The 23,224-nt window shown below is 36.5% G+C and overlaps 1 protein-coding gene and 1 pseudogene across 1 annotated transcript; both read right to left on the reverse strand.

Annotated features, from left to right (window-relative positions):
* Positions 1–5,564: 5,564 nt before the first annotated feature.
* Positions 5,565–6,320, reverse strand: LOC149193383 (putative GPI-anchored protein At3g06035). Its single transcript, XM_089407297.1, has 2 exons — positions 6,238–6,320; positions 5,565–5,958 (listed from the first exon to the last, which is right to left on the reverse strand). Exons 1-2 carry the CDS (start codon positions 6,318–6,320, stop codon positions 5,565–5,567), a joined length of 477 nt encoding a protein of 158 aa, XP_089263423.1.
* A 3,754-nt stretch (positions 6,321–10,074) lies between these two features.
* Positions 10,075–12,699, reverse strand: LOC149193384 (laccase-12-like; annotated as a pseudogene).
* Between the last annotated feature and the right edge of the window lie 10,525 nt (positions 12,700–23,224).

Genomic DNA, 23,224 nt, shown 5'->3' on the forward strand with positions numbered 1-23,224 from the left:
AGGACCGAAGCGAGATGTGAACCACTCACAAACTCAGAAAAGCATTTAAAGAACTTATGTACTTAGATAAACAAATATGGGCAAGCATTAATTCAACAACCTTGCCCACACTCCAGGAACACCTGCGCGACTCTGATCACACTCAATAACAACATCAAAATTAATTTCGCTCTATCATGAATTAAATGTAAAATTGTCTGGTTAGTTATATATGAATGTAAAAGTCATTTTGTAATTGGTTAGACAAGAGCATAGAAGAGTAAGACTATGTAGAGAGGTTAGAGAGCAAGTAGAAAAAGAGCGCACATAAAACCACTGTGTTTCACTGTGTAGTGTTGCGCGTAAGTTTAAATCTTTGTAAAATCTTATTTTACTTTGTAAATGAGCCGCAGTGTCATGTAGATGTATTTTTCATATTCAAGACATGAATACTAAGTTTTGTGTTGCTCCAAACCTATCTTGTTAATTTTACTGTGAGTATTCTTTAAGTCTCTGGAATAGTTTAGAGGTGCGTGAAATTCAAGCCTGGAAATTAGTCTCGCGGTGCGTGAAGGTAGTTCCATGAAATCAGCCTTGTGGTGCGTGAACCTAGTTTCGTGAAAGTTATAACTCTCTGCCTCTCCCCTCCGCGAAAACAAAAATCAAATTCGCCAAATATTTCTAACATGGTATCAGAGTGGGTTAAACTCTGTTAGTGTAAAAACAAGTGTTTTTACTAACAGTGAAAATTGTTTTGAGCGCAGATTTTTTTTAGCATATTTACTAGCAGGTAGAAAGTTTGTTTTTACGCTCAGAAATGGCAACATCAAGCACAAGTTTGACTAATCCTAAAATACCTCAGTTTAATGGCAAAAATTATGATTATTGGGCTATTACAATGAAGGCCCTGTTTTCTTCTCAAGATATTTTGGATTTGGTGGAGAATGGTTTTCAAGAACCAGCAGATGCAGCAGCATACAATGCCTTATCTCAACAAGAAAGAGATGTGTTAAGGGACAACAGGGAGAAGGATTCAAAAGCCCTATTTTATATCTTTCAAGCAGTTCATGAAAGTATTTTCCCAGGGGTTGTAGCAGCAACGAAGTCCAAGCAAGCATGGGACATCCTCCACACAGTGTACCAAGGCATGGCAAAAGTCAAGACAACGAAGCTGCAAATGTTGAGGAGAGATTTTGAAACAATTTGTATGAAAAATTCTGATAATATAGACTCGTGTGTAAGTGGGTTGGTTACTCAAGTCAGGTCTCATGGTGAGACGCTTGAGGAAAGAAGAATAGTTGAGAAAATTTTGAGAAGTCTGTCAGCAAGGTTTGAGGCCATTGTTGTGGCCATAGAAGAGACAAAAGATCTCTCACAGTTTTCAGTTGATGAGCTTAATGCATCACTTATTTCTCATGAACATAGACTAAACAAAGCAGCAAGCTCCTCATTGGAGCATGCCTTCAAGAGACAAGTATCATTTGGTCAAGATCGAGGCAGAGGAAGATCATATGCTAGAGGAAGAGGAAGAAGCCCATACAGAGGTCGAAGAAGCATCCCTTCAAGCTCAAATGGAAGAGGCATCAATCAAAATCCAAGTCAAGGCCCAAGCCAAAATCAAGCACAAGGTCAGAGGTATGATAAATCTTAAGTTCAATGTCATTACTGTAAGAAGTATGGTCATTATGAAAATGAATGTAGAAAGAAGCAATATGATATTAGTAACAAACCAAATGTAAATTTTACAAGAGAAAATCAGAACCATGATAGCATGTTTTTAGCTTGTAATGTAGCACAAGAAAAACAGAGTGATATATGGTATCTAGATTCAGGGTGCAACAACCACATGTCAGGAAACATAGAAATGTTTTCTGATCTAGATGAAAGTGTGAAATCCGAAGTGACATGAGGGACTGATAGGAAAGTCTCTGTCATGGGAAAAGGAAGAGTTAACATCCTAATAAAGAAGGGGGAGAATAAATACATCTCTGGTGTTTACTTTGTTCCCGGTCTGAAACATAATCTCATGAGCATTGGACAGCTCATGTAGAAAGGCTACAGTGTCTTCTTAAAAAATGATGTGTGTACAATTTTGGATAGGCTTCCAAGCAGACAGTCGATTGCAAAGGTTCAGATGACAGACAATAGAATGTTTCCCCTGAAAATAAGATCAGATTTGCAGAAAGAAGGGGCACAAGCACAACTATCTATGAACTCACAAGAAAATGGAAGAAAAGGGGCAGTTGTCACAAAAGTAAACTTTCAACCAGAGGTAAAAGATGAATACTGGTTATGGCACTTGAGATTTGGACATCTCAACTTTGGAGGTTTGAATTTGCTGCATAGGAAAGGCATGCTGAAAGGTTTACCACTCATAGAAAAACCAAACAGGATATGTGAAGGATGTATCTTGGGCAAGCAACATAGAGAGACATTTCCAGCAGGAAAGTTAGTGAAGGCAAAGGCACCTTTGGAGATTGTCCACTCAGACTTATGTGGACCAATGCAGACACCATCAATTGGTGGCAGCCACTATGTACTGACCTTCATAGATGACTACATAAGGAAGACATGGGTCTTTTTCTTAAAACAGAAAAGCGAAGTGTTTGAGCGCTTTCGCCAATACAAGGCTCTTATTGAAAAGCAAAGAAGACGTTTCATCAAAGTCCTTAGGACAGACAGAGGTGGAGAATACATCTCAAACAACTTCCTTCAATTTTGCAGGGAGCATGGAATTCACAAGCAGTTTACAACAAGATATACACCATAGCAAAATGGTGTATCAGAAAGGAATAATAGGACCATTATGGAGATGGAAAGGAGTATGTTGAAGGCAAAGCATTTTCTAAATGACTATTGGGTTGAAGCTGTCGCGTGTGCAGCATATATCTTGAATAGATTTCCAACCAAAAGCATCTAGAACATTGTTCCTGAAGAGGCATGGAGTGGAAGAAAACAAAATGCCACTCACATGAGAGTTTTTGGATGTGTGGCTTATGCACATGTCTCGAATGAGTTGAGAAAGAAGTTGGACAGCAAGGGGGAGAAATGCATATTTGTTGGATACAACGATGAATCCAAGGCATACAAACTCTACAATCCATTAACCAAGAAAGTCATAATCAACAGAGATGTGCGGTTCATAGAAGAGGAAGCATGGGATGGAAGTTTAGAGAAGACAGTCAATGTCAAAGCATGCATACCAAATGAGGACAGAGAGGAATTAGCAGCCGCAAGTAATTCCTCAACTCTGACTCCCTCTACTCCTATTCAAGTGCAACGAAGCAGGTAGCAAGAAATGCCATCATCAAATAATAGAACAGTTTCGCACAGCCAAGCAAGTGCTTCTCTAAGAACACCACGAAGCGCGACACCAAGTGACATATCAAGCCCATCTTCAACAAGCACAAGAAGGCCAAAATTCAGAAATTTAAGTGAAATTTATGAGCAAGATGAAGTTGATAGCAGTGCAAGTCTAAATTCCTTATTTGCATTATTTTTCCATGTAGATGACCCAATCCACTTTGAAGATGCAGTCAAAGAAGAAAAATGGGTTGCGGCAATGGAGGAAGAAACAGAAGCAATAGAAAGGAATGACACATGGGAGTTAGTAAGCCTTCCGGAAGGAAAACATGTCATTGGATTGAAGTGGGTCTATAAAACCAAAAGCAACATTGAGGGAAAGATTGAAAGGCACAAAGAAAGGCTAGTTGTCAAAGGATACAAGCAGCAGCATGGAAGAGATTACACAGAGACGTTCGCGCCAGTCGCGCGGATGGAGACAGTGCGCGCAGTTGTGGCAATTGCCGCACAACATAAATGGACAGTGTATCAGATGGACATAAAGTCAGCGTTCTTGAATGGAGTGCTGAAAGAGGAAGTGTATGTCGCACAACCGCCTGGTTATGAGATTGAAGGACAAGAAGACAAAGTATATCGGTTGAAGAAAGCTCTTTATGGATTGAAGCAAGCACCGCGCACATGGTACAATAGGATAGATGCTTACTTGTTGGACAATGGTTTCGACAAATGTGATGGTGAGCCTACTCTCTACATCAAAGAGAGCGAAGGTAAGATTCTCATTGTCGTCTTATATGTAGATGATTTGATTTTTACAGGCAGTGATGATTTCCTCATCGCTGATTTTAAACAAGTAATGAAGAGTGAGTTTGAAATGACTGACTTGGGATTGCTAAGATATTTTTTGGGCATAGAAGTGAAGCAAACAGAAAATGACATTTTTATCTCTCAAGCAAAGTATGTGGCAGAAATTTTGGAGAGGTTTAAAATGCAAAACAGCAAGTGCGCACCAACTCCAACTATCATAGGGTTGAAGTTGAGCAAAGAATATTGCAGCAGCAATGTCAATCCGACATTATACAAAAGCATGATAGGCAACCTGATGTATTTGACTGCCACTAGACTGGATATAATGTATGCAGTAAGTTTGGTGTCAAGGTTCATGGAGACACCCAAGGAGACACATTGGCAAGCAGCGAAAAGGATTCTGAGGTATGTCAATGGGACAAAACAATATGGCGTTTTGTACACAGCAACCAGTGATTTCAGGCTAGTTGGTTACACTGACAGTGATTGGGCAGGCAGTGTCGATGACAGAAAGAGCACGTCAGGATATGTTTTTCATTTGGGTTCCGGAGCCATTTCATGGGCCTCCAAGAAGCAGCCAATAGTGTCACTGTCAACAACAGAAGTTGAATATGTCGCAGCAACAGCAGCAGCGTGTCAGGCAGTTTGGATGAGAAAGATGTTGAGGGATCTTTGTCATGACCAAGAGGGCGCGACAACTATTTTCTGTGACAATACCTCAGCAATTGCATTGTCAAAGAATTTTGTCTTCCAAAACTCCGTGGAGACTTTGTTAACGAATTTTGGAATCTTGTTTCGGAATATTGTACTAGAATCCCAAATAATATTTTTATGCCTTGGGATTTCACATCTTACAAGACGTGAATGTAGAGAGCTCTGGTATCTTAACATTTCAAAACATAATTTGAACGGTGGTAATATATAAATACACAAGGATCATCTCATCGTTTTAAGAGAGTTTAGGTTTCTAAATATTAGATACTAGCATAATGTACTAATGTGGTTAATATACTCGTTCCATGTCATTGTACTAATATTTAATAAATTTTAAAAGGTGATATTGTTAGTTCTTGCTGAGCAATCGTGGTTACATTTCAAGGCGATACGTATAGAAACAATGATGGCTTAAAATATTAACAAGGGATGCTGCGAGGCAGCGAGTCCCTGCATGAAGTTAACATTTAAGGTCTAGGGCTAAAGATCTACTAGTTCTGCCAATCCTGTATAGTGAGTCCCTCCGAAGCCTAAGTAAAGGTACAGGGCTCTCAGCCAGCCAGGAAGACAAAACAAGTAAAGCCTGGACCAAGTTAAATACAGATTACAAAATTCAAAAGTTGGCGTATGCATCTGCAATTGATCGGTAAACTGACAGTTAGGAAGAAGCATGCTGCTATTCTCAACCTTGATCACAGCGTTTGCACTCCCCTTTATGTTCAGTACTGCTGTGTCCTGATGCAACCTGTGTTGAGCTGTTTGTTTCACCCACCAGTTGTGTTTGTAGCAAGAACCAACACAAACCAACTGTCTTCTAAAGCTACACCTGCTGATACAAATTTGGTATCATTCACGTATTGGAAATATTGAGACGTTACAACCATGTAATTGTTGTATGCTATCGCCGGATTTGAATCAGGAACACAATCAGGAAGGATAACTCCATCCTTGGTATTAGATATGTTAAGATGGCAGCTATCCAGTAACTGCGGATAGTTTGAAAATTGAGGTTCATTGCCAGGAACAGTATCTTCACCAGTAGCATTATTACAAGATTGACCTTTGAACCGTTCTGCAATTTGCTCAGCCAAACAAGCAGCATTTTCATTTTCTGTGAGAACTGGCAGCTTCCTTTCTTGTCTAAAGTGTTTACAGCCACTGCAGTTCAGATTATATCAAAGTCAATAAACATTCATATGCAATCATACTGCACTGACTAAAATATTTGATTCCACTGGAGATGCATTAGGTTCCTGCTACAACAAAAAATAGAAAATAGACAATAGTAGACACCATCCAACATTCATTAACCACGAAGTCACTTCACATTCAATGCTTTAGATCTCACTGGCTTGAAAATGGAATTGACTAACTGAAGCTCATAGGTCCAAAAAATGCACAATGCTATTTGTCTCGGCAGTGGATAGACTGGAGAACCTGATCTTTATGGTGACCATTAGACCATCACAATTGCAGTTCACAAACATAAACACCGTTAATTCATAATCAGTGAGTACCATCGATATATGAAAGCAATTAAATTATTCCTGAATGCCTCCTACACCCAGATTTTAAATCTGTTAACAATTGGTCTGACTCCTGCGCAGTGCGTACAATGTTTCTTGGCAGCGACAATAAATTCCTGAATTCAGCCACTCATATTTGTAAAATTATGCCCATGCCTGTTATGAAAAGATGTCAATTAATAAACACGTATGTTATTAAATTTTTAATTTTTTTGCTGGATATAAATATAATATGTTGGATTTGAAATAGGGAAATAGAAAATAGACATGGGGACATCATGCCCCACAAGGAGCTGCGTGCAATCATGCTATGGATCTACCTGTAACATGCTATGGGTCTACGTGTAATCATGCTAGGACCTGTAATGCTATGGAGCTACGTGTAATAATCTTAGGACATGTAATATAGCTAGCATTCCATATAGCTAGAGCTACGTGTAATCATGCTAGGACGTGTAATATAGCCGGCCTTCCATATGGCCATTTATGGAGGTGCAGTCTGGCATAGGATTATTTATGGAAGTGCAGTTTGCCATATGCTGAGCCCTCTGCAGCCTGACCCATGCAGAGGATGGTTTAACCGGCGGATCTACTGCGTTTCGACTGTAAAATTCAGAGCATAGACGAAGGCAAAGTCTTCATGAGGAGGCGTCTGAATAAAGCGAAGAACATTCTTATTGTTCTGGACAATGTCGATAATTTTGATCAATTAGATGCTTTAATGGTTACCAAAGTTCTTGGGCCAAGTTGCAGAGTGTTAGTCACGACTCGAGATAAGAGAATACTGGAGCTCGCGCAAATTTCTATGATATATGAAGCTACAGGACTCAACGAAGATCAGGCAATAGAGCTCTTTTGCCGCCATGCGTTTCTCAGTGCCCGGCCTAAGCTTGGTTTTGATGATTTGGTCATAAAATTTGTAGAGATCTTAGACGGATTTCCGCTCTCTTTGGAAACATTTGGGAGTCATCTATATGGCAAAGCTGATAGAAAAGTATGGGAAGCTATATTGGGCAATATTTCTAGAATTCTGCCTTGGAATATCAAAGAAAGGCTGAAAATCACAGTTGAAGCACTTGATGAAGAAGAGAAATCAATGTTCCTGGACGCTGCTTGCTATTTGGCGGGGGAAGGCAAAGATACAGTTATACGTATATGGGATGCGTCCGGGTGGAGTGGTTGGTTAGGGTTTGAGACTCTCGAACAAAAATGATTGATTCAGGTGGATGTCAAGAACCGGATAAGAATGCACGATCATCTGCGTGACATTGGGAAGGACATAATCAATCAAGTGTCCAAGCATTTTCCTGGGCGTCGAAGTCGCCTTTGGCGTCCCACTGACATTATCAAAGCACTCACAGAAAATTCAGTATGTGAAATCTTTACAACATTCGCCCCTTTTGATTTTTAAGCTGAATTAACTCATATTACTCCTTTCTTTTAATCATTGCCCTTTCCCAATCAATAACCCTTTGCCAGGGCAAATCAATCACTCTTTTTTAGGAGCAGTCAAGCTGACTCAATTGGTATTACCGCTTCTTTTAGTCAATGCCCTTTGCAATCAATGCCCTTTGCCATGGCAAATTAATCGCTTTTTTAAGGAGCAGTCTAATGATCAGAGTGAAAATTTTAGGGATATCAGGAATTTTCATACTTTAAAATGTGTTTTTATAAATGAATTTTAGTACTCTTAAAACTCCTACACTCGTAAGCACTCAAATTCCTCAGATTACAGTGCTCAAACTTAGCATTCCAAAAAAAATAAAATAAAAAGACGTACAGAATTCTAAACCATGGCTTTACCTATGTGTTTGCAGTGGCATTGAATCAGATTCCTGGGGACGCCATGCCGGAGAACAAAAGCTTGGAAGGTGCGAGAAAAAGCAACTGCCCAGTTCTCGCATAATAGGTTCGACCAGTTTGGCTTCTTTTTTTTCTTCGCAGAGCACCTACAGTGGCCATTGAACCTGTCCAGCTAGATCATGTATGTAATTAACTCGAGCTCAAAAATTCAAATTCAAGTTAATAGTATATTCAAATTCAAGTTAATAGTATCTTGTGATGCAAAAATTCAAATTCAATACTAGGATAAAAAAATAGAGAAATTCATAACATTTTAACAATATATGTGGCTTGAATTTCCAGCGACGGCTTCAGAAGCACAACCAGCACAGTGGGAAGAAGACAGCGACCGCGATATAGACAGCACCGACTTGGAGGATCCTCTGGGACCAAAGGCTTCTTCTTGCGTTCGGCCGGCACTGGGTGCTCACACCTTCATCAACCAGTATCTTTGTCTCTGTCTGGGCATCTGCTTTGAGTCTGCATAGTAGATCTCGCATAGTCTGCATAGAGATAGGTTCTTCCTTTTCTGTCTCGGCATCTACATATAGCTTTGAGTCTGCATAGTAGATATAGCCACCGAGGTGCTACAAAGTAAACAGATGGCAGTGTCAAAGTAAACAGATGGCAACCATGGCATGCACCAGCTGCCAATGCACAACCTTGTAACAGGGAACACGAAACCTTACCAAACCTTAGCATACCCCTGCAGATAATACGAATCGAATTAATGTTAACATTAAAACCAGACCGCTGACGGTTAGCGATAATGCACCGGGCGTAAAAGCAATTTAAGCTATGCTCGAGCCTCTTCCGCCTCGGGAAGAGGCCAAATAAGATGGCAAAGCCTCAGGTGGAAATGAAACTTAGGTTAGCTCGGCACATCCCCGCACACAGCATTTCCAAACCTTATGATAACCACCGAATAACACCGGGCAGCGACTAAGAACTAATGCTATATCCGTCGCGAACAATTACTATAGTCCCTGCCGAATGCCAGATGGCAGGGACTAAAAATGTGATATTGTTAATTTTTGTTGAGAAATCGTGGTTACATTTCAAGACGATTAGTGGTATAAAAGCATTGATGGCTTAAAATATCAAAAAGGTGATATTGTTAGTTCTTGTTGAGCAATCGTGGTTACATTTCAAGGCAATTAGTGGTATAGAAACATTGATATTGTTGGGTAGTATTAAAAAGTTTTTTTTTTTTTTTTTTCCTCATGTGTATACTATTATATAATTATATTAAATTTTTTATTCTACTCATAAATATGTGATTAAAGTGTAATGTTTGATTTTTTTTAAATAATTAATTAATAATTTTAATGCAAAAATAATAATAAACAAATAATTTTATATAAATAATAATAAATTTTATAGAAGTAATTTAAAATAAAAAAAAAATTACTTATTTATATTTATAATTGAAAGAGATATTTATTATATAAAATTAAAAATAAAGAGAATTTTGTTTAAAAATTATAATGATATGATCGTTATAATTTTTAACCGTGCCCTCATCGTTACCTTTTATAAGCGGCCGACAAATTATTTGAACGAATCAATTTGGCTCCACGCATTAATCTTACGTTACTGAATCATAAAAAATATACCAATAACATTGATTCAAAAGTACGTGGGTTTTCTATTGCAGTGATCATGAGCAAGGTATTTTTCATTTCCGAGCGGGTCACACGAATACCAAATTTCCTACATTACTCTCGTGTAACTACCTTACATATACAAATTTCCCAATAGGCCGGAACTTTGCCATGACAATCGGGATCATAATGGAAATAAGAATGGAAGAAGAAAATTTATGACAAGGTGAAAAGCATGAAGTGGGATCAATAGAAGATCGGGATTCATCTCTATTATCGATTGGTATGGATGGCAGTTTTCCTCAGCATCGCGGAAAATCTCTGGGAGGTGACTGGAGACTCAAAAGAGCGTCAGGTCCATTGTTAACCACAAACACCATGGCCAGCCCCCATTTTATGTGCACGTCCAAGTGGCAGTGCATCACCCAAGCACCTGCAATAAGTAATCACCATAATTACCATGACTATGCACAAAGTATCATCCAATTCAGAATAAGAGACGACACAGAAGGAAAATGGAATGCTGTGAAATAAATGCTCACCAGGATTGTCAGCCACGAATCTTATTGCAGCCCAGCCATTAACTGGAACGTTTACAGTGTTGCGTATAGGAGGATCCAGCAGGTTGAACTTCTGAGGATCGGTTTGTGGATTATAATTGCCAAATCCTGCTCCCACTATGTAGAAGTCATAACCATGGAGATGAATAGGATGGCTTTCACCCGCAAATATATTTGTTCCTTGAAGAATTACTTGCGCCGTTGTGTTATAATTAAGAACTTTCATTCTTGTACCTTTCACAGGGGACCACAGACCTCTGCTTATATTCTGTGCCGTATAATCAAATCGCACAGAAGGGGTATCGGGGAAGTGTATGGAGAATACTCCTTTCATGCCAAAATGTTGAGCTTGAAGAATTGACGAAGTTGTTGGCAGGACAAATGATATGTTATTCATACTTGCTGCAAATCTTGATCCGTTGGGACCTCGACAAGACTGCCCCGGGCATTTGATCAACCCTAAACCTATGGTGTAGAAGAGATTCTCGTTGACCCTCTGAGGAACGAAGACGGGGTGATCTTGCGAGGCCAAGCTTCTGAGACCATTGGCGAAGCTAGTGGCACTCTTGGTGTCGTTATAGAATGGAAGATTCGGCATGATTGGAGCTGATTTGTTAGAGCTCCCCTCGTATTCTAAAATGGCAGTGGTAGTGGTGTTAACCGCTAGAATATGCTCGAGCAGCCATATAGTATCTACCTGTAGCCTGATTGGCAGTTACAAGTATGTCTGTTGTCTGGCCGGGGCCGAGCATCAGAACATTCGTCTTAAGAGGTTTTGTATACAAAGCATCCACAGCAACAACGGTCATTGTGTGGTTAGCTACCGAGAAGAACAGGTCACTATTGAGAGCAGCATTGATGACACGCAGAAGATTAGTTCCCCACCTTTTACTGAGACGCTGAAGGTATCTGTATCCATCATTTGCAATTGATCATTTGCCAGCTGAACAGATTCAATCTGTTTGATATTCGTTAAGGTAGGAAGAAATGTACCTGAAGTAGAACATTTGTATAAGTCGCCTGGTTGTCCATTTATAGTAAATGCATCTGAAACGTTGGGGGCAGCTCCTGTTCGGGTTGCTTGATTAACAACATCAATAGGGTTCCTATTCCACCATTCTCCTGCGAGTTCAAACAGGCTCAAACATTTCAATCGCATTAGAATTTAATTAATTGAAATCAACTTCCCAATTATATTTCTAACCAAGGAGCATAACAAATTGAGTAACTATAGTATACCTAGAAGAATGGGAATCTGACGATGTGGCCTTGTAAATTTAAAGGGATAAGTGCTTCCCAGCCTAGGCAAGATGATCAAAGCTCCATAGACAGTAGCTCGAAGCCAAGAGCTGTGTGCATGCCACCAGAGAGTTCCTTCCTGACCAGTGATGGTGAATTTGTATGTGTAACTTCGCCCTGGCCGAATGGGGCATTGTGTTATAAATTCAGGTCCATCGGACCACCCTGTGCGAAATTGGCGCACTCCGTGCCTGTAAATACAAGCATAAACAATTTATGCCTTTTAAAATTATGCATTAACATCAATATGATGCAGTACTACTCGGTGGGCTAGAGACGTACCAATGAATGGTAGCGTTATATTGCGCCTGGTTGTGCACTTTGACTGTAAGTTTGTCTCCGTTTCTAACATGCAGCGTTGGACCGGGGAACTGTCCGTTCACAGTGATGATATTGTGTGTCCCACATAGCCTTATCACAGGTGTAGATCGAAGCTGAATTTTGCGGTTAACCAGCCACAAAAATCATTACATTATTAAGTGATGAGTTGATCAGATACCTAGGTATTACTCATACATAGTCAATGAGCGGAAGCAATTACTAAATGTTTCCCGGAGAAATTACCGCAATTCATGGAGAAGAATTTATGATACATCCATCTTAGTGACAGACATATGAAGTGCACAGAGCGCTCAGAATACCAGAAACTATTATTTGCACGTTAATGTTCGTTCTATCTTAACAGACAGTGCTTTCCTATTATTTCTATGCGTGTATCTATCAATTTTTTTTATGTAAAAAAAGCTAATACGCCCAGGATGCTTCATCTAAACCTATAAATTTATTTTTCGTATATAAATATATATTTTTTCTAACACCCAATGGATTAAAGCAGAGACTTCAAATTCCAAGGAAGCAACATCTCCCAGCTCATTATAACACCTTTATTCAAGCAAACTCTAACATACATTTTAAATGGGAATATTGAAAGATGAGAAGACGTACAACGAATATATGTTTGTGTAGCTTCGCCGAGGGCATAACAGTCAGCCAGGTTAGGCATATGACTATCCGAAACGACCTAGTCGCAAATGGGCATGCCCACAAATGTTGATTAAACCTTTCCATTGAATATATGTACTTTTAATAAACTTAGCAAGCTGCACTGTTTCTATTTCAACGTGAACCTCCACAGAAGTTTGGAAAAAAAAACCAAACATATGTGTCAGAGGAGGAATGGACAAGATAGGCATGAATCAGAGAGTACTGAGATCAAAGTATTTAAACACGTAAATTGCCAGTGGAACTCCGTTCAGTTTGGTGATAAGTCTACGTTCAAGTTGTTAAAGCCGTAACAAAAAGGTCAAAGTTGGTGAAGTTAGAAGTTGTTAGAAAAGGCTAAACTCGGTGAAGTTAGGCGCTGAGCTCTAGAAAGATGAAGACACACTCTTCGTAGTCGACGTGTACCGCAGTGGAGGACACGGTCGAAGAAGAACACCTGAGTAACGTGCGTATTTGAAAGGTCTCTTTCCTCCTCGGTTACATAATGACGGCGCCGCTGGTTTTCTTGATTCCTTCGTTATAACTGCATTTTATATGACAGGAAAATAAAAATAACCCATACCTTGACGCGAGTCAACACTGTTCTCCTCGTTCCTTAATAATAATGGCTTTGTATGCTAATTGTTTCTCCTCATTATTTCCTATTCACAATATACGCAAAACTGGTAACGAAGAAAGCTGATAATCAAGTTTGGTCGTTGAACCAATCATAAAATTACGAAGGATACGCCATCCGCCATCAGATTATTATCAAATATTTGCATAGAGATTAAAATCCTTACCTATCCACTTTAGATTGTTGTTCTTCGATGCAACAGTTGAGATTAATGGATTAATTTCCTTTAGAATGCTAAAGAAATCGTAAGGAAATCGACAGCTGCAACATTTCAAATTAGTCCGTGCTTTTCCAGCGAAATAAAATTCCGTCGGTTCTTTATACTTTCTTTCAGTTGTCATTGCACACTCAAACCCCGATTATTACAAATTCTTGTCCAATTTAATGTTCGTATACTTTTCTTATACGTTCAGTTGTCATTTCATACTCAAACACAGATTATTACAAATAATTTTCCAGTTTGATGCTTGTATTAATTATTAAGATAAGTTTGTTCTTCATTTGCTATCGTTATAATGAGCCTTCGCTAAATATCATTAGTCAAGTTCCTTAAATATTATTAGAGTCGCTGAAGCTCATTATGCTTAAGTTAATTTCAAAATAAGCATTTTAACAAATACTTCTTATTACATACATATTGAAAACTCAGTAAAACTCAGTAGAGTATACTCTAGTGTTTTAAACTCATTATTTCTAATGTTGCTTTTAGAAATCTGTACTAATCTTGTTTCTACTTCAAACTTCAAATTATTCGAGTACTCTGTACCAAAATATCATTCGAGTACTCTGTACCAAAATATCATGTTAAAACGAGGAAAAATATTTAGATATCTCATTTCATATAAATAAATAAATATTTTACGAAAATATATTTATTTATTTACTATAATGCGGTGAAGCCATTTTTTTATTGTGAATTTTTGAGGTAACACTACAGATTTTGTAAATGGACACTATGCCTTCTGTTTAACGCGATTGGTTTTCCTTTGCACCATAATATGCCAATACTGATTTAATATTATAAATATAATTATTTATTTAATACTCTCTCGGTCAGCCCTAAGAATTAGCTTAATTAGTCAAATCAGCTGGAGGTCACAGAGACAATTCTCCAAAGCTCTTGGGGCAAGCCGAAGGGGTGTGATCTCCTTCGGGGTCGATTTACCCTAGTATTTACCATGGATGTAGCGGCTACACAGTGACCATGAGTATCCGTGAACCACACGTGAAAACAAAAAACGAAAAAAACAAAAACAATGCCCTCGACCTTCTTCCGGTTAGCGTTCTTATACACTGTAACGTGCAAATACTAATTTAATATTATAAATTTAATTATTTATTTAATATTATAAATATACTTATTTAATTGGAGTACATTGTTTTTAAGGATAGTGGTTGAAATTAACGATGTTAATTTAATTTTTCCCAAACCAGTGTATATGATTTGCTGAATACTAGCAATTGCCTCAAAAGGTGCAAAAGAGGCCAAGGTGCAAAAGAGGCCGATAAATTTTTTAAATTGGAAAAATTGTATGAAAATTGGAAAAATAGTATGAAAAACGCATTTGTAGATATGTATGCCATATACCATATGTATTGGCAAATTTAAATTTTATATAGATATTGTAAAAGATGATATATATATATATATATATATATCAAACGAAAAAGATTAATTTTATGTACTTCTAACAAAATATTAAAAATAGAGAATAGCGGATGTTGGAAACCACATAACATCTATAGTCTAAATTATATTATTAATTAGTTTTTTTTAATTAATTAAAATTTATTTACAACGTATTTTAATTTACATATGAATGATAAGTGGTGCTATTTTAATTTCATATATAATCCAAATTAAGATACAAAATAATGAAATTTTGTAATGAAGATTAAGCCTTGGATAAACAAAATCATACAAAGGCCATAAAAAGGCTTTTCAAAAGGAAATTTAGTGTGCATTTTCTCCAATGAAAACACAAAGAGTATCTTAAACTGTGGCATACAAGAAAACGAAAACGCAAATGGCAACAATAGAATTGATCAAAAACTGTAACTTGGAAAAGTTGAAAACTAAGCCCTCGAATAGTCTGCAAAAGGAATATCCAATCAATCCACAAAACTAAACAAGACTAATAAAATCATAACAAACCTTTTCCACTAGAAATCATCATTGAATAGAATGGCAAGAGAATCACTACCAACAAATTTCTCTTTCTCAACAAGCTTAGCTTGAAAATCATACCAATCTGAGAAAGGCGAAACATGTGGCCTTGCAAGTTCAATAACGTGGAAGTTCTGCATCTCTAGAGTTAGTGCTAGAAATCAATTCGTTGCGCTCTTTAGTCTTTATGTTCACCTGTGAAAAAAATGCAATTAAAAAAATGAGTCTGCTCAAAGAGGGATGAGACCTTCAGTTGCAATAACAGGCAATTGCAATAGTAAGTCACCCTTGACAAAAATGCAATTAAAAAAATAACCCTACTCAAAGAGAGGCGATACTATAACAGATTTAGTACCTTCAATTGCAATAACAGACAATTGCAATAGTTAAAATTTATGATCAAAACTACATTCATTAACAATTTTCTTCATTTTATCAAATGTTTTTAAATATATGGAAAATAGGGTGATTAAAAAATGGTTATCTTATAAAACAATACACATTGACTACCTTTAAGTCTACTTGATATATTACATTCCCAGTTATGTGATCCGATGGATACGATTGGTTGACAACTAATCGATGCTAACAACAATACACATTCACTACCCTTTAAGTCTACTCGATATATTACGCTCCTAGTTATGTGATCCGATGGATACGGTTGGTTGACAACTAATCGATGCCAAAAAGACGTGTGTATTAGAAGAGTAAATAATGTTAGAGGCAAACATTAATTACCATCAATTTTTTTTTAAATGTTATTATGAGTGTCCATTTTAACAAAAAGAATCACCTTATATTAAAATCCTTATATTTACATTCCAGAGATTAGAATATAGATGAATATGGTTACTGAGCTCTTTTCTGATGCACCGTTATCCGATTGAAAATCTCTGCTGGTTTCAGCGTCTCCAATCCCAATTGTATTGTCAATTTGGGGCATGGTTACACACAATATGGGTTATGGTACACTAAAATGACCAACTATATATATGTACAAAATTTGACGTTATTATCTGTCATGAAAATTAAAACTTTTACACAATCATATGCTTCCACAATTGCAACTCTGCTCCAACATTGATTCATATTCTTCCACAACCGCAACTCTGCTCCAACATTTATGCACTATGTCATGTTTTGTGAAACCTGCCACACTAGTGCAGTGCATCCAACTCTTAATAAGAATAGGTTAATAAGAATAGGTTTTTTGTTTAGTCGACAGCCCCTACAACAACACACTGCACCTGACTCTCTATAAGATTAATTTATGTTATTTCTTGTTTTTATGAAAATTTGCTTTCTAAGTTCTGTATAATAAATATATATTTTCCCTCATCTATAAGTTTTTTTGTATAATAAATACATCTTTTCCCTCATCCATATGGTTTTGACAGGTTTTCCTTGAATCAAAATAATTATTCATGCCCAATGATCAAAGATTATTTTCAATTATTCAAGCCCAAAGCATAAAGTTTAAGTTTATTTTTTATTTTCTTGGTTAATAATTTAACTTGGATCATGACTCCTCTGCACAAAGCGATATAAAAAAGCACATATTTACCATTTTGATGATACTGTTATACTAACTATTAAAGATCACCTTTTGCAAGTGAAAGCTGTTGTGTAATTTAGAATATATATATTCCTTGCCTCCTATTTTAAATGTCTCCATCTAATTTTTATTTTTATCAGTACATTTCTATAATGGTCTCAGGTGTTGTTTGCAAAAGTATTTGTTGACATCGTAGTAAGTTTCACATCCCATAAATCCAGAGGGGAATGATGCCATTTTCCCCACTTCATAAAATATATATTTTATATTATGTTGGCATATTTAACAAGAAATACCATGTTTTTCCCTTTCTGTTTGTTTTTGAGCCAAAAAGCTGTTAATTTGCACTCACAAGACTGGTCTTGCTCATACAGAATGCAAAATGTAATTTTGTTATTTTTTTTAAGTTGTAATGAGATTACAATTTTTTTCTAAGGGAAAAACAAAAGAAATGCCTACAAAGGAAAATATTAAAACAATTTAATTATAGGATAATCATTTTATGTTCCCTTCTAATGACGTGAGCTCTACAGCCCTGAGGGTTAGGTCAATTGGTTGAGTTCATGTCACTAAAGCACCTCACTAATGGGAGGTCACGGGGTCAATTCTCCTTGACGCCCTCAAGATTAGGCTATGCTAATAAGCCAGTGGGATGTGATCCCATTGGGTGGATCTCGCCAGATATTTCCTCAAAAAAATAAAAATAAAATAAATAAATAAAATAAAAATAACGTGAGCTCTACAATCAACCTATATATCAATAAAAGCCATGTGATTGCTGAATCGTGTGGCTAGAGTTGGTGAGGGCTTCTTTTGATCTTTCTTTTTACCATGGAATGGGGACCTCAAAGAATGGATACCTTTCAGGAAGATTTTTTCACTCTATCTTTAAGATTGAACAGCTAATGAGAAAGAGAGATTATTCACTACAACTATAGGAGATCATAGCTGGCAGTCTGCGTGTTGTATCGAATTAAACCACATGCTCCACCGCTTGTGCAAGCCCCCGTCAATTCCTTTGAGTTTCAGTCTTGCGACCGTACTCCCCAGGCGGAGTGTTTCATGGGTTAGCTGGGCCCCTGATCCTAATCCTACCTAGTACGCAGGCAGACCAAGGACGAACACTCATCGCTTACGGCATGGAATACCAGGGTATCTGATCCTGTTTGCTCCCCATGCTTTCGCACCCTAGCGTTAGTGGGGACACAGAGAGCTGCCTTCGCGGTTGGCTTTCCTTCGTATATCTCAGGATTTGATCCCTCCACACGAAATTCCACTCTCCCCTATCTCACTCAAGTGAAATGGTCAAGAAATTAAACACAGTTGCAAAAGCCTTGAGACATACTTCACAAGCCTTGAGACATACTTCACAAATTTTCTTGACTTGCTGAATTTTATAATTGCATTTGTCTAGCTTTGTAACATTTGCCACCATAAGAAGTTAGATCTCAAAGACTACTCACTAAAATATTTCCTGACAACTTTAATTGTTCAACTGGTTTGTAATTTGACTTGTTTGTATTGGATATCACTCCATTGTAGGACATGATATTACAAACCCTGGATAGGTAATTTTGATGCTCTTCGTGTTTTAAATTGTTGAAGATCACCTTTTTAGAGTAGCAAATCCACATGTTTTTCAGAGTAGAAACTAATCATGTCTACTCTAGAATGCATATGCATTCTTTCCCTGGTTACTTTTTAATTTCCTTGTTTACTTTGTAATGGCTTGCATCTAAATTTTCAAATCCCCAATTTCTCTCTACATATATATAGTGTGCTCACATGTTGGTTGCAAAAAATTGTGCTTGGCATTATGGCAAGTTCCCATCCCATGAATGGGAAGGGAAGGAAAGTAATTTTTACTTGTGTTTTCATACAAATATTGAGTTAGGAATATTTTATTAGATCCTACAGGAAATTGGAAACTAGCCATCATATGTCTCACCTTCTTAACAATAGTTTCAGAGCATCCGAACCAGCTACCGCTATAAACCACCCTAGCCTCGTAAGAAATGGTACAAAGAGCTACAAATTGGTGGACAACCTGCATCCCAGGACCCCCATAGGAAATCAAACTGCTGACCTCACGCTAGTGAACACTCAGTAGAGACTAATCGGTCTAGCTGCTAAGGGACATAAGGCATATTTATCAAGAAATACCCAAGGGAAAACAATAAAACAACTCCAATGTTGGATAGCAGTCACTTGTTTACTTGAATCAGCATGAATTCCACATTTGATCTATGTATCAATAAATTCCCAATGCTTTATGAATCCCATAAATGCTACAATGACCAGAATTTTTGAAAAAACCTAATTGCATATTCAAATGCATAACAGGTTTCTACATTCAACACTGGTGCACAAGCCCTAAGATATACTTCACAGTTTTATGCACTTGCCCAATTCTAAAACTGCATTTGTAAGTTTGGCAAAGTCTCTCACCATAAAAACATACGGTCTTCTGGATATCGACATCTGTACAATTTGTGCAAACCTTTTGATATATATCTTTAATTATTTCTCAAAAAATCTTTACCAAACCATGACTTAGATATCAACTCCACAATTAACAACTCAGGAAATATAAACTCACATGTAATTGACTAATAGAGAGAATTTTCTAAAGACGTCCAAACTACAGACAGATACACACGTATAACAAGGTCAGGAACTAAACTGAGTTAAACAAAATTACAAGACTATGAATTACAAAACTATGAAAGAGAAAATACTGGATTGGAGCCTCAGACTGAATCTAGACCAGAACCAACCACAAACTAAAGGATGGAGGACTCAAAATATGTCAGAATAAGCAAGGAATCCACTCAAAAATACAGTTTGCATGTAACATGGTGCTCTCAAAGTACTCTTAAATTATTTGAACAATTACACCATTGATATTTGCAAAGTCCATGAGTGTAGCCAACAACAATATCAATAAAAAACCCTAAAACACATAGAGGAGCTGCTGAATTTAGTAGAGGAATTCATTTTCTTGAAAATTCCGTTTAAAACTGAACAATTCTACCAAGCTCTAGTACAAAATCCTCTAACAACCAGATCACAAAGAATATCTTAAAGTGGAATCCCGTTGTAAAGAAATATGTGATCTATATCAATGTCAAAATGGAAGCTCAACTATGTACAACGAAATATGTGATCTATATCAATGTCAAAATGGAATCTCAACTATGGATAAAAATGTCTGGATCGCTTCTAAGAAATACTCTATCTTGGTGAAAACTTGTAAACCACAAATAAAACATAAGCTGTAGTGGATCCGATGCACAAAAATGATGTCCAAGTAGTTGAGAAATTAAACTCAAAACTCTAGTCATTGACTTGATACATAACTAATAGCTAACAGTACTAATTAACAACACTACCCTGAATAAACTTATTGCAATATCAAATTATATCAAAAGGATTTATTATATTATAAATTGAAGAAGTATATGTGTAAAGTAGTTTCCTTAAACTTCTATTAAACTGCTTACTTCCTTAGTTGGTGATCACGCTTCACAATGACTAAAAGTTTTTTCCATAATTATTTCATGCCATGTCTGGGATATCTTGAAAATCACATAATTTTAAATTCAGCCTTTCAAACATGTGTTTCTCATAATTGTTTTGCCATAATTGTTTCATGCCATGTCTGGCATATCTTGAAAAACGCACCATTTTAAATTCAGCGTTTCAAACATGTGTTTCTCATAACTGTTATATAAATGATCCAAACAATTTCCACTCCTTTTTTAAGAATGTCCCATACAAAACGCTGTCAAACATAGTTGTAACTTAATTTCTAGGGCTCTATTCTTGCCCAGGTTTGAACTTGGGTGTTTAGTATGGCAAATATCTGTATTGACCACGCCCAACAGACTAACAATTTACAATTCAGGTTTGAATCTGGGTCTTTAGTATGGCAAATATCTGTATTGACCACGCCCAACAGACTAACAATTTACAATTCTTAAAAGTGTGGGTTTCTACCATCTCAGCGACAATGTTCACATGGAAAATATTGATATTATAGCCTAAAAGGAACTCTTTTGGGGAGAAAAGGTGCATCCTACAGCTCAAGCATGGACGTGAGTAATTTTCATAAATTAAAATGCAAGAAAAACAACAATTTCTTTTAATTTCTTTTAAATATACAGGTATAATTAAGTTATATTTATAAATAACATAGATTCATTTTAAATCTCTGAATTTTCAAATCCAAGAAATTAGGTTTCTTTTAATCCCTACCAGAGCTTGATAAACATCGAGTTAAATATGTATTGGTATTAACTCCTTCATTATTTTATATAGAAAAAAGAAGTAAAATAGCATTGCTTAAAACAACTATCTAGACAAACTCTTGCGAAGGGTAATGGATATTTATCCGAATTGTAGAAATGCCTAAAACTTTGGCCAGTCTCACTCAAAAAACTATGGGAAAATTTGGCCAGTCTCACTCAAAAAACTATGGGAAAATCATATTTTAATCAGTTTTCACATGGAAATCAATGAAGAATTCAGTTAACCCTAATGTCATGGAAATCAATGAAGAATTCAGTTAACCCTAATGTCATGTAAATCTAGCTATACCCCGTGTTTGATTGAATTTTGAATTAGAACGAACTCTGCAACATGACCCTTTAGAATTTTGAACTTCAAGACAGGTCACATTTGAACTTAGCATGTAATGCTCCTTTAATACTTCTGTAATTGCCTAGCACGTGATAGAGCATGTGGAAAAGAAAAAGATCTTACCCACCTGCTAGAATTTGAAAAAGCATTTTCTATTAGTACGGAAGGCAAATAATAGTCATTCATTTGAAATTTAATGCAAAACCCTCTCAGTAAATGGATTTGGTATCTTTAAATATTCGAGTATTATTAGCAGAGGACAATAAAGCAAAGATTCAGTAGCCACAAGATCATTCATTTCCACATTTTTACAATTATATTCAGCGACTGAAGTCAGTGGACTGGACCAACAAGCCTTTCATCGATTTCAATCTTGACGAAGAGCAATAACTAAAACGCTTGCCTACCTCCATATATGACTGTACATATTCTGTCGAGGTTTCTCAACTTCAAAGAAGAAATCACAAAATTACCATCTAAAATTTATCCTGTGCTCGAGGGAAGAATAGAGTTCTATTCACAAAGCGAAGATATGCGTTCACAATTTTGAAAAATACATTCTAAAAATATCATCATAGAGTGTAAAATGCGGAATTGAGGATGGAATTGAATAAGGCGGTCGATGTAAGCATAGGCTGTCACAAACACAGAAAAACTGCACTTTAACCTACCTCAAAATCCTGTTACAGCTCTATGCACATTTCTGGCACCTGTACAGCGTCCAACACGCGGTATTTGGGAGGCAAAGAGACGGAGCTGTAAGAGGCCGCAAGCCCTCTCGTTTTTGGCGAGAGTCCGCTCCACCAGATATGTCAACACCAATATAAATTCATGGTCAGAAAGGTCCAGGTATGTTAGATTTCTGAGCTCTTCTCGTAGCAATTTTCTCATTCTGGTATCCTCCATGTTCACTTACATAAATTCCACTGAATTTTGGGAAAATAGTGTGTAACAGGTGTGAAGTGGAGAGCTCAAAAGTGGCATAAAAAACTGTGTACAGCTGTCAAATAGACAATAAAAGTGTAGACGATCGACCTGATCCCTATCGGCCTAATTATATTGAACCAAAGATCATTACGATGTTATATTTAAAAATATAAATAAAAATATATTTTACTTTTCGATTCCCCTTGACCCAAACAATCCTAGGACTATAAATTAAAATATCTTCTCAAATAAATAACAATTTTAAGTGACGCTGATAAAGGAACCGAAAGAATTATTAGAGGTTCAGTGTTAGCGAGAAATAATTCATATTAATGTATTAAAAAATAATACAATTTTATATTCATTATTTTTATATTTTTAATTTTTTCGAATAAGTAATTTTTTTTAATTCTATATATTTTTAAAATAAAAATTTATTTTGCATGGGAAAAATTTTTAATTTCATTTTTTCAATGCGTTTTAATTTAAATTAATATTAAATATTAGATCAAATTAATAAAATTTATAAATAAAAGTCTTATAAATCAAGAATTTCATACATCAATTTATTCTAAAATAATAATTATTAAATAAATAATTAAATATAAAAATAATATTAATTAGTAAAATAGTATAACTTGTATATATGAAAGCTTATTTAGAATTTTTTATTTTATAAACC

Source organism: Pinus tabuliformis, chromosome 2_2 (assembly GCF_031772625.1).
Source record: "Pinus tabuliformis cultivar Carrire ecotype Pingquan chromosome 2_2, CPIR1, whole genome shotgun sequence".
NCBI classification, from domain to species: Eukaryota; Viridiplantae; Streptophyta; class Pinopsida; order Pinales; family Pinaceae; genus Pinus; species Pinus tabuliformis.